The sequence below is a fragment of the Dendropsophus ebraccatus genome, chromosome 2 (genome assembly GCF_027789765.1).
Source record: "Dendropsophus ebraccatus isolate aDenEbr1 chromosome 2, aDenEbr1.pat, whole genome shotgun sequence".
Taxonomy (NCBI): domain Eukaryota; kingdom Metazoa; phylum Chordata; class Amphibia; order Anura; family Hylidae; genus Dendropsophus; species Dendropsophus ebraccatus.
Window position 1 is genome coordinate 135,133,814 of NC_091455.1, and position 13,215 is coordinate 135,147,028.

Sequence of the window (13,215 nt, forward strand, 5' to 3'; positions counted from 1 at the left end):
ACAGCCTATTTGTTCAGAAATTTCTTTCTGGGTCTTACCCTCTTGCTTGAGGGTGTCAATGATGGCCTTCTGGACAGCAGTCAGGTCAGCAGTCTTACCCATGATGGCTGTTTGGAGTAATGAACCAGGCTGGTAGTTTTTAAAAGCCTCTGGTATCTTATACAGGTGTTTAGAGATGATTAGGTTAATAGCTTGTTTAGGGAACCTTTTCATGATATGCTAATTTTTTGAGATAGGATTTTTGGGTTTTCATGAGCTGTATGTCAAAATCATCAGGATTAAAACAATAAAAGACCTGAAATATGTCAGTTGGTGTCCAATGATTCTAAAATATATGAAAGTTTAAATTTTTATCATTACATTATGGAAAATAATGAACTTTAGCACTATATGCTAATTTTTTGAGAAGGACCTGTATACTATAGATGTGAAATTCCCAGCACAGATCTTCTCCACATGATGTGTCCATGCTCTAGCCTTGAACAGTACAGGAAGGGTTGGTAGGCTTGCTCAACTCTATGTACGATGTGTTGATTGTCCATACACCCTTTATTTGTATTTTGGGATATGTTGATAATCTACCCACAATACCAATATTGGTTGGAGTTTTAGATTTGCTTGTTTTCTTCTTTTTCTTCCTGGGCTGTTTATTTTATCAACCTCCCTAGAGAGCGCCACTTAATGATACGTCATTGGTAGCCATGTTTGGTGGTCATTGATTACCATGTTTCATCAGCTACTAGAAGTTAGTACCCCTCTGAGACATTTTATAGTAAAGTCCTTAAAATGTTCCACTAGCCATCTAATCCCGATAGTAACCGTAGTGCAGCTAGCTTGTTCTCTTCCATTAGAGGTTTAAGCTGACAGAAGGACAATGTAAAGAATGTCTCTGAAGTTTCCCTTGTGCAGTGTTAATACTTGAAAGCAATGGGATCCACATGTCCTTATTGAGAAAGTCTTTGTTGTGATCACTTGCTGGAATAGCAGTGTATGCTCTGGGTGTATTATGAAATCTTATATCTCAGATCTGATTTCAGCAGTTGTGGAAGGATTGCCTAGCTGGGGAAAGTAAAGCCAACTGGAAAATGTGTAACATACCAGTTTACTTTTATTACAGACTATTGTATTTTTCATTTAAAAGAGGGGTTTCTAGGATTAGAAAAGTACCGTGTCTGCTTTCTTCTAGAAGCAGAACCATACCTGTCCTCTGTTTGGTAGTGGTTTAGGAGGTCGGTTCCAAAGCTTAAAAAGGTACTCCAGCGAAAACCTTTTTTCCGGTAATTGAAACACATTACAAAGTTATATGAAAAAAATTGTAAAAATTATGTATGTTTTTTTTATCAGCGTCATAGTAGCACTTTAACCCCTTAAGGACCGCGGGCGTATTTTTACGTCCTGCAGTCTGTAAGGCGACTCCCGATCTGAACCGCCGCGGTCCCGGGTGCCGCATGTAGCCCGGGACCGCAGCTATTAGCAGGCACGGTCCAATCGCCGTGCCCGCTAATTAGGTAATCAGATGCAGCTGTCAAAGTTGACAGCTGCATCCGATTACCTTCCGGAGCCGATCCCTGGTGTCTAGTGGGGTGGATCGCTCCTCCAGGACGTTGTCCCAGAGGAATGATCCACACATCCTCACCCGGCCAGTGTGCTTATACTAGAAGTCCCCCAGGGGGGCTTCTAGTATAAGTGTAAAAAAAAAAAAGTGTTATTAATAAAAAGCCCCCTCCCCTAATAAGTCAGAATTACCCCCCTTTTACCATGTTATAAATAAAAATAAACAAATAAACATATTTGCTATCGCCGCGTGTGTAATCACCTGAACTATTAATTTATCACATTCCTGATCTCGCACGGTAAACGGCGTAAGCGCCAAAAAATCCCTAAATGCTAAATTGCGCATTTTTAGTCGCATCAAATCCAGAAAAATTGTGATAAAAGTGATCAAAAAGTTGTATATGCGCAATCAAGGTACCGATAGAAAGATCACATCATGGCGCAAAAAATGGCACCTCACACAGCCCCATAGACCAAAGGATAAAAGCGCTACAAGCCATCAGATACAATAAAAGTTATACATGTTACATATCGTTTTAATCATAACGACTTGACGGACATGTATAACAAGTCAGTTTAACCCCAGGGCGAACAGCGTAAAAACAAATCTCCCCCAAATAAACAAAATACGTTTTTGTTTTTTTTTTCAATTTCACCACAGATTTATTTTTTTCTGGTTTCGCAGTGTACTTTATGAAAAAATTCAGCCTGTCATTGCAAAGTACAATTAGTGGCGCAAAAAATAAGGGCTCATGTGGGTTTCTAGGTGAAAAAATTGCAAGTGCTATGGCCTTTTAAGTAGGGATGGTCCGAACCTGCCGAGGTTCGGGTTCGTATGAACCCGAACGCTCTGCAGCAGATTACAGCGGAAGGAACGCCTGGAAAACTGGGATACAGCCTATGGCTATGGCTGTATCTCAGTTTTCCAGGCGGTCCTCCCGCTGGATCCGCCCGCTCCACGGAGCGGGAAGACAGCGCAAATCATTACTGAGGGTTCGGGTTCGTACGAACCCGAACCGAACCCTTTTCGGACCATCCCTTCTTTTAAGCACAAGGAGGAAAAAACAAAAACGCAAAAAGCGAAATTGGCCCGGTCCTTAAGGGGTTAATAGAGCATAATTGCAATATCATGCAAAACCTATTGGAGTGCTGTTTTTGGAAGAAAGTCCTTTAATGTTTTTTTTTCTATTGTTTCAGTGTAACTATCAGTTTAAATAACACTTGAGGTGTTATGCCTTATTCACACGTCAGTATATTTTTCCAATCCGCAAATTTCAGTCAGTAACAATCCGCAAATTCAGTCCGTATTGCATCCGTAAAAAAATACGGACCCCATAGAGTTGTATTGGGTGTGTCAGTTACTGTCCGTACTAGGGCCTGTCTCTATCCGGAACGGATTGCAGCCCAGTACACAACACGGATATGTGTATGGGTCTATTGAAATACATTGGTCCTATTTTTCTGCGGATCCGCAATTGCGGACAGGAACAGGATGTGTGAATAGGGCGTAACACAACATGTTCTCTTACATGCTGCAACACAAAAAAGGGTTAATACAGAAGACAATTAGCTTTCTGCCTCACTGCTCTGATAAGTCTTACCTCTGTTCTCTGAGCTCCTGCAGAGGTCAGAGGTTATCAGTGCAGAATAGTGAAGGAGAGAGCTAATTGTCTTTTGTATTAACCGTTTTTTGTGTTGAAGCATGTAAGAGAAGACTGGGTCACTTACACACTGCAGTAAATAAGGGGTTAAGCAAAAGGTAGTCTGCTCCTGCACCTATGTATATAACCATGAGGCTCCTAATAGGCTGTTATAGCTAAACACAGTGGATGGACAGAATAAGCAGACCTTGGCTTTCTCCTCTGCCTCTGCACGTGTGTGTGTGTGTGTGTGTGTGTGTGTATATATGTATGTGTATATATATATATATATATATATATATATATATATATATATATATATATATATATTGTGTAGGGGAGGGGGCACCATACAGTTTTTTGCTATGGGGCCCCATAAATCCTCGCTACACTACTGACCCCAGTGCTTCTTTAAGGTACTAACAAAGACCTAAAGATGGTGGTACCTCGATTCTCACACTGCTTGGAACTTAAACAGTATTTTCAAGAAACTTTGCTTTGGTTCTCAAACTCTGCTCGGTTCTCAAACTCTTTTCTTCTCGGGCACCCAGTCTTGAGGTACTCTGTATCTGAACGTTTTTGCGATCGTGGATGGTAGGTTGTACCTGGTGAGTTGAGGCTTTACATATAGTACAGTACTGTATAAGAGTGCTGGAGTGCATATATAGTACAGTAGTAGTACAGTCAGTGCACTACCATCTTCCATCCCTTACAGTGCTGGAGTGAATATAAAGTACAGTCAGTGCACCCCCATCTCCCATCCATTACAGTGCTGAGATGGGGGGATTCTATACAGTAAAGGATGAGTGAGGAGTAAGTGACTACTGTACTATGAATGCTGGTTTGGTTGATGGCTGTTCTGTACTGTAGTGATTGCACTGGGCACTTTTCAATGTAATATATGGGTACTGTAGGTAATTATTTGTGGGTGCTGAAACGAATTAAACCCATTTACATTATTTCCTATGGGAAGACACTGCTTGGTTCTCAAACTGCCTTTAGGAACCAATTAAGTTTGAGAACTGAGGTACCCCCTATATCTGATGGCCTATGCTTGAAAAATGCACTTATGGTGGGCTGATGCGTTTGCAGTTTTGAGACAGCATTGGTAATTTTTTTGTGATTGACAACCACCACCCTGCAACGATGGCACAGATTGAAGAAAACTCTAATCCTTAATATTTGTCCTTTGTAAAGCCTCAATCAGTGGCAGTCACTAGGGATCAAATCACCAGGATTGCGTTAGCAAAACCACTAGCTGTGCCCAATAGAAGTTTTAACCCTTAGAGGACAGGGCCAATTTCAATTTTTGCATTTTAGTTTTTTCTGCCGTTTGCTCAAAAAGCCATAGCAGTTGCATTTTTTTTTTTTTTACCTAGAAACCCACATGAGCCCTTATTGTTTGCGCCACTTATTGTACTTTGCAATGACAGCCTGAATTTTTTCATAAAGTACACTGCAAAAACAGAAAAAAAATTGAATGTGTGGTGAAATAAAAAAAAAACTAAACACTTTTTCTATTTGTTTTTTTTTTTTTGTTATTACGCCGTTCGCCCTGGGGTAAAACTGTTTTGTTATATATGTTACTCAAGTCGTTACGATTACAACGATATGTAAGGTTGGGTTCACACTGCGTTTTTGCAATCCGGATGCATTTGTGTGACTTCCATTTGACTTCCATTGTAAAAAAAACAAAAAAAACAAAAACGGATCAAAACGCATCAGTTTTTTTTTACGGACACAAAAACGTAGCTGACACAATTTTTGTGTCCGTTAAAAAAAATGATCCGTTTTGATCCGTTTACGAAAATTGGATAAAAATGGATGCACACAAATGCATCCGTTTTTTGCAAAAAAACGGATGTAAAAAACGGATTGCAAAAACGCAGTGTGAACCTAGCCTTACATGCATAACTTTTATGTTATTTGATGGCTTTTAACAAATTCAAACCATTGTTAACAAATATATGTTCCCCAAAATCGCTCTATTCCCAGGCTTATAGCGCTTTTATCCTTTGGTCTATGTTGCTGTGTGAGGTGTCATTTTTTGTGCCATGATGTGTTCTTTCTATCGGTACCTTGATTGCGCATATGCGACTTTTTGATCGCTTTTTTTATTACAATTTTTCTGGATTTGATGCGACCAAAAATGCGCAATTTAGCACTTTGGGATTTTTTTTGCACTTACGCAGTTTACCGTACGAGATCAGTAATGTGATAAATTAATATTTTGGGCGATTACGCACGCAGCGATATAAAAGATGTTTAATTTATTTTTATATATAACATGGGAAAAGGGGGGTGATTCACACTTTTATTAGGGGAGGGGGCTTTTTAATAACACTTTTTTTTTTTTTACACTTATACTAGAAGCCCCCAGTATAGTAATACTGCATAGATCTATGAGATAGGCACTCTTAACGCTTTCAGCTGCTGCAGCCGAAAACAATAGAATGCTGAGCCGGCATTCTCATGTGCACGATACATTTTCTCGTATTGATCATATTCTTCTGCACACATCCTTATTCACCTTAGCATCAGACCCATGCATTCATCCCATACTCATTTCTGACCACGCCCCGGTATCGCTGACCATTGAACTGGCCCCCGCCATACAAAAAACTAGAATCTGGAAATTCCCAAATTATCTGGTATCCTCTCCGGATTTTCTGACTTACCTGAAAACCAATTGGGCTAACTACATTGACGACAATATCGACCATGTAGATGATGTACCACTCTTATGGGCCACTTCCAAGGCGGTGATGCGAGGTCATATCATTAGTTATGTTCGTCATCAAAAGAGTAAACAATTCTCTCAATTCCAACGACTCCACTCTGACCTTAGAACTGCACAACTAGACTACCTCACCCAACCCTCTGACATGACAAAACATGCGTTGGAGGAAGTAAAATCCCTCCTTGACACATTCATCCAAGCTCATGCAAGCTGGCATGTCACTTGCCCTCCAAAACAGATACTACAGATGGGGAAATAGAGTAGGCCCTCTTATAGCTAAACTGACTCGTCCATTGAACACGCGTCACGCACTTCTTTCATTACGTGATCCACTCTCACAGGAGATAACACATGACAGCACACGGATAGAAACTATCTTAACTGATTACTATGACAACTTATACAGAGCTGAGCCCTCGGACCAGTCCTCTATACACGCCTTTCTTGACTCCCTATCTCTTCCTAGCCTATCAACTTCCCATAAAGAAACCTTAGAGGCGGACATCTCTGAGCAAGAGGTAACCCAAACCATCCTCTCTCTTTCTAACAATAAAACTCCGGGACCCGATGGATTTTCGGGGGAATATTACAAACTTCTTGCTGAAGAGATAACCCCCTATCTCACCCATCTTCTCAATCTCATTTACAAAGAAAATGTCCCCTTACATGACTATACACATTCACGCACAATCCTATTATTGAAACCTAATAAAGACCCTACCTCCCCCCAGTCTTACCGACCAATAGCCCTACTCAATCAGGACTATAAAATATTAACCAAAATTTTGGCCACGCGTCTTCAGTCCTTCTTGCCCACACTCCTTTCCCACAGCCAACAGGGTTTTTTACTAAATAGACGCTCTGTTAGAAATGTTCGGAAGGCGGTGGCGGTCACGGTACATGCATTAAACAAGAACAACCCTTCTGCCATGCTTTTAAGCTTAGATGCTGAGAAGGCTTTTGACAAAGTCTCCTGGCCGTTCTTGTACGCCACCCTTTCCAAACGGAATTTCGGACATACATTCCTATCCTTCTTGCAACACATCAATAGTCAAGCTGCCACTGCCCTCACTATCAACGGCAAAAATTCTCCACTCATTGACATGTTCCGTGGCACACGACAGGGCTGCCCCTTATCCCCCCTCCTTTTCAACATATCTATAGACCCCCTATTACGACATATAGAAACCTCCCCGTTTTGGTGTCAAAATTGGTGGCTCCGAGCTCAAGATCATGGCCTTTGCGGACGACCTCTTACTAGCGTTAGAGACTCCGAGAACTTCTCTCCCTTCGGCACTCAATGACCTTCAGGCCAAGGGCGCCCTTTCGGGCTATAACCTGAATCTCACCAAATGCGAAGCATTGCTTCTCAAGGGACCGAGCCGTCCTCTGTGGTCATCATCGATCCCACTTCATTGGAACACGTCCCAACTCAAATATCTTGGGGTCGCAGTCACCAAGTCACCAGCACAACTGTACTCCCTGAACATAGACCATTATATCAGGACACTTGAACATACCCTCACGCTTTGGAAATGTTTCCCTTTGACTTTCATGGGAAGAGCAAGCCTTTTGAAAATGGTTGAGGTGCCAAAACTTTTGTATCTACTGCAGACACTCCCCATTTACCTACGTCCAAAAGATGAACGAAAAATTAATTTCCTCTATAGATCTTTCATTTGGGGAAATAAGAAATCCAAGATCTCTTATAGAATTTTACAACAGACGAAACAACATGGAGGTGTTAACTTCCCAGACATTCGCCTTCTAAACTTGGCCACACAGTTCCGTATCATAAGAGACTGGACACAACATACTGATATACACTTAGGTACTTCCTTAGAATGTCACATGACATTCACCTTGTCTCTTCCTAACCTCTTACACACCCCCTACCCTGAACTACCTCCCTGGGTAAAGGAAAACCCTCTCCTCATCTCCACATGGAAGGCATGGACCACAATCCGTAAAACTCTGCACCTTAACCCCTGCTCATCACTCTTTACCACCCTGATAGGGAATCCAAACTTTGAGCAGGGTCGCCCAGATCGCATATTCACTGTCTGGCACGCGGGGGGGTCTCAGACTCATAAAGCATTTTGTCGACATGACCACCAAGCAACCACTTACCTTACAATCCCTGAAGGAAGCTTATCCTACACTTCACTTCCCTCTCTTTGCCTATTTGCAAGCCCGTAGTTACATCACCAAGCTAATCCGCACCTCACCGCCTGTGGAATGGGATGTTACATTTCATAAGGCTTTAAATCTTCCTTCCTCCACTAGACATCAAATCTCCCTGTCTTATCGCTATCTTAACTCTTCCATAGACTACAGAAATGAGACAACTGGTTTGTCTCGTTGGACACAAGCGGGTCTGAACTTAGATATCCCAGACCTGTTGTCCATGCTGGACTATCCAGTCAAAACGTTACCTTCTGCCCGTTACGTGGAGATGACCCTGCGGATCTTTCACAGAACTTATATTACCCCCACAAGAGGCTTTCAAATGTGGAGCACCGGGGACTGACATAGCTCATTGTCTCTGGCACTGCCCAGTTATACAAACCTTTTGGAAAACAGTGGAGAGATTCGCGGGGTCACACCTTGTATCTTTTGTACCCTATGAAGCCCTGTGGGGGATTTTTGGCTGGATAGATCCAGTTAAATATAACTGTGACTGGGGAGCGAGTAAGCTCCTACATCTCTTGGCTGCAGCGGCACGCAAAGCCATCTTACAAGTTTGGAAGTCCCCACACCCTCCCTCTCGTAGATTATTCTTGGATAAACTACTATTTCTGTTTAAAATGGATTGGATGAAGGCATCCATCCTCAAAGAACGTAGGGTGGAAAAATTCTTTAAAGTTTGGGAAACTTTCATTCCTACATTGCCTCTCCGAATTCAGGACAAAATTAGACATACCTTCCAAAACACAACGTGGTATCTTACCAGACAACTAGCAGACGACCCGCCGATTTAATACAATTTCGTGGGACCGCACTGGAAACCTAACCACTTTCAAGGGCATCTTCAGGAGCATGCGGAGATCCACAGGCATTCCCCTTCCCTCCTCTCCCTCCCCCCTTTTTTTTTTTTTTCTCTCTCCTTCCCTTCTTCCCTTGTCTTTCCTAATACCTTAATATTATTGTATTAACAAGCTTCAGCAACCGCAAAAGACTTTTCCATGTTGAACTTAATTGATGAAATTGTTCATAATCATAGTATTCTGTTCGTGTATCACCTATATGCCTTCTTATGCTTCTTACACACCTGACTACATGTAAGTTCTGTGGCGATTTCCCCCCCCCAGACACCACGGAGTGGGAAAGTGAAGTATTTACATGCAGCTGTCAACTTTGACAGCTGCATCTGAATACTTAATTAGCAGGCACGGCAATCGGACCGTGCCAGCGAACAGCTGCGGTCCCGGGCTAAAAGCGGCACCGAGGTCCGCGGCGGTTCAGAGCGGGGCCTCCTCGCAGCCCCGCTGTGAACTCCCCTAGCGACCGCTGCTCCTACGGGTACGCCTAGGGTGGTCTAGGGGTTAATAACATTTCCTATCATATCTTTTTTGCATAAAGTGATAACGGTACACACAGGAAAAATGTGTTTTAATCCGGCATGTGCGGTATGTAAATCGCTTCTGTGTAGACATCTGGGAGACTGGGTCATGACTAGTCAGAAAAGTGACTTGTGAATAGCCAGATTAAAATGCGTTTTTCCTGCATCTACTGTTATCACTTCATAGTCGGACAATATAGAAAATATAGTCAGATACATTATTACAACATGTACTGGGCACAGCTAGTGGTTTTGTAGCCACACATTCCAGGTGACCAGTTGCCTTTAAATGGTTTTACCAAGAAAGTGTAACAATAAAGTAACAGAACTTATTATGCTTGCCTCCCCTGCTCCTCAAGCACTGTGGCTATGAGATCTTCTGGTTTTCGCTGTTCTCCTGTTCTGTCTTCTCTGATAACATCCTTTTTTTTTTTTTTTAAGTTCTCATGCTGTAAAAAAAAAGCTAAATGCTATACTTAACAAATATCCAGGTCCAGTCTTCTGAAGGCAAGCTTTTAGTCTTGTGCTGGTTAAAAAAAAGAGATAAACAGGGAGTCTCGGCCTGTACAGTGTGTCATGGCTCAATGTGTCCATCAATTAAATGACTGCCTTCTCTGTGAGCGCTCAGATGACCTGGGAAACACGGTACTTCCTGTGTTTGGACTCTTTAATAATAAATGTAAATTGCAAACTTACTTTATATCACATCTACTGTTGATTTAAATTTTGAAAGTTATGATGACACTTTAAAAATTCCCTTTATGGTGATCCTGTGATTTAGAATACCAAAAGTGCGTGTACTGGAGGACAACGAGGGAACCAAAGAGATAGAACTTTCTGATGATCCTTATGATTGCATGCGGCTGAATGTAGAGCATGTCCCCTGTATTGTCACACTTAGCCGAGTAAGTATACTATACTATAAAAACACAAGTTGAGAGAATAGCAGTATCTGTCTTTTGCTTTTAGATTCTTTAGAAATGTTTAATTTGTACAAAATTTTAGAAGTGAAAGGCAATTTGGTTTTCCTAACAAACTTCTGATTCCACAGTTAGTGGCAATGGATTTTTTTGTAAACGGTCATTTTTTATTTACTTTTATCAGATAGGTCACCGACACGTAGTAGATGCCACTTTGCAAGAAGAGGCCTGTTCTTTGGCAAGTCTTCTTATTTCAGTTACCAGTAAGGGTACTTTGACTTGTATGAGGAAAATAGGCAAAGGAAGTCTAGATCCAGAAAGCATCTTTGAAATGATCGAGGTAAGGATGTTACAGATAAGGGTATGTTCTTATAAGAATAGAGTTTTTTATGTGTGTGATGTCGGCTTACCATCAAAAAGTTAGGCCATTCTTACTAGTGGCGTGAAGCAGTCTACTAGTAACCTAAAAATTGAGGTCTACTTCTACTGTGGTTTTGAGTCTCAAATAAACATTTGGAAACCGACAGTATTAGTTGACTGCACCCTGGTATGGCAACATATACCCTGCAACAGTCTGTAAATTGGATGCATGCTAAAGATTATTTTTATAAACTGTCTCCAAAATGTAACTTCAGTATAAAGCTGACCAGCAAACCATATACAGACTCCAAAGCATTGAGTCAAAATGGTGGAAAATAGAATTACACAAAAAAAAATGTGTGTTCTTGATTCCTAGTCTCGTTGCTTTCGTGAGGTCTGGTACAAGGTTGTTAAAATTTGATAAACTGTTTCTATAAAATGGGTTCTGTGGATCATTAGGACAATGCATGCATTAACCTGTCACTTTATATTCTCTCATACTTTCTGTCTGCTGCACAGCAAGGAATCAATTGATCATGAACTTCAATGCATACTTTTGCACTTGAACATAGGACAACAAACATGTTTTTTTTTTTTTTTTACCATCTGGAACATATTACATTCAGTTAGTGTGCAGCCAGATGCAAATTATAAGTTTTTAATACAGACTGAAATGTAGGTTTATGATGAGATCATTGATTTTGTGTGTGTGGTTGAACAGAGTGAATGATTATTTATGGGACAATGCCTTCAAATAATTTTACATTGTGTAACACCAGTATACCAGTATTTATTTATTTATTTATTTATTTATTTCCTTTTAGACAGGGAAGCGTGTTGCAAAGTTCTTACATTTGTCCCTACAGAATGTTTTAAATCAAGAAGAAAGCCTAGGGAAGACGAGACAAAAAGTTGGCTTCTTAAGGTGAACAGTGTGAGCAGTGTATTTGAAAAAGCAATAAAGATTTTTTTTTTCTAATACAATAACAGGCTTCTGTTTTATTTATCGATATTTCTGTTCTCATTGCTATTTTGTTTTTAAATGTAACTGTCATTTCATAATCAGCTTTTCTGTGTGGAGCAGGACTATATCTGGCCATTCACTCAATAGTATATACTATCCCTTAGCAGTATATTATGCTAAGCTGCAGTGTAGATGCACACTACCCTCTGTGCTGCCTCCTTTATAATATAGTCACTAATCCTGCAATCCTTCTACACTGTATCAAATCTTCAGAAATTCCCAGACTAGATTTGCTTTATTAATGAACAAATGAGAGGTAAAGGGAGAGGTGGAAAAACAGCCTTGTGAGTACAGAAAGAAGCTCTTTTGCCTAATTAAATCTATTACAGACTTTCTTATAATCGCTTGTACTTTTGATTTCTGGAAAGTTGTTTGAGGTTACATCTTTATATTTTGCTTTAAGCTTTATAGTTTGAATCTTCTGTGGTCCTGACTCTGGGCATTTAACTTCTTAAATGGAAACTGTTACTATGGTTAAGCTGGCTTAAATGAAGGCAGCATAAACAGAAATGCTTAACAGAATGGTGTATTAATTACTCCTTCTGTTTAGTCATTCTTCTGATATTCATTGGAATCGGCTTTGTGCCGCACAACTCCCTCTTACCCCTACGGTCTTCTCCCTGTCTTTGTCGATAACCAGCTGAGCTGGGACCCTGCTGCAGTCGCTGATTCGCTGAGATGACACTTGTGCAGTGTCATTACAGCCAATCAGCGGCTGTAGTCGCTAATCGCTGTTGTCATTTGAAGAGTCAGAGCTTGTCACACTTCTAGCTCCCACTGCCAGGCTCTGTTGAAGAATGAAGATGTCTGTGTTGACTATAAACAGTCACCCACTTCTCCCTTCAGCACTGCACCCATCCCAGTAATAGGGGTCACTTAACCTCCTCCTTTGCTGGGATGGGTAAAGTTCAAGATCAATCTGGCCACCATGGAGTTAAGTGTGGATACCATGTATCCTCACTCAACCCCTGGGGGACCACAGTGTAAGCAGCATCTGCATACTGAAAGGTGTAGAACACCTGTCAAAATTATTATTAGGCTGTTTAGGGGCCTAAAAAAATGGCCCTTCCAAACCTGGTACTGCTAGGCTGCTGCTGTTTTTGTTTTTTAACCTGGCTGGTAATGGAAATGGGAAGATCCCTATGCGTCTTTTAAAAAAAATAATAATAATAATTTAGGGGAAAAAAAGAGTAGGATTCCTCCACCTTTCATAACCTAGTGTTAGCCATTTGATACTGGCTAACACTAGGCCCGACTGTCAGACTGCTTCCACTAATAAGCCTGTAATAAAAAAAAATAATAATAAACACACAAAACAATAGAGAAATGTGTTTTATTCAAAAAAATAACACACCCACACCCCTTACCACTTTATTAAAAAAAGAACACAATGCTGGTCATCGATGTAGGCTGGA

At 40.9% G+C, this 13,215-nt stretch overlaps 1 protein-coding gene across 2 annotated transcripts in view; it reads left to right on the plus strand.

The window, feature by feature from the left end:
- EXOSC7 (exosome component 7) overlaps positions 1-11,739 on the plus strand; it is a 39,252-nt gene extending 27,513 nt beyond the window's left edge. For both annotated transcript variants that reach the window (XM_069958379.1, XM_069958380.1), the window contains exons 6-8: positions 10,278-10,401; positions 10,601-10,756; positions 11,601-11,739. In XM_069958379.1, the coding sequence (XP_069814480.1) occupies positions 10,278-10,401; positions 10,601-10,756; positions 11,601-11,705 (385 nt within the window). In that variant the 3' untranslated portion in view covers positions 11,706-11,739. The remainder of the gene's footprint in view (positions 1-10,277; positions 10,402-10,600; positions 10,757-11,600) is intronic.
- The last annotated feature ends 1,476 nt before the right edge of the window (positions 11,740-13,215 follow it).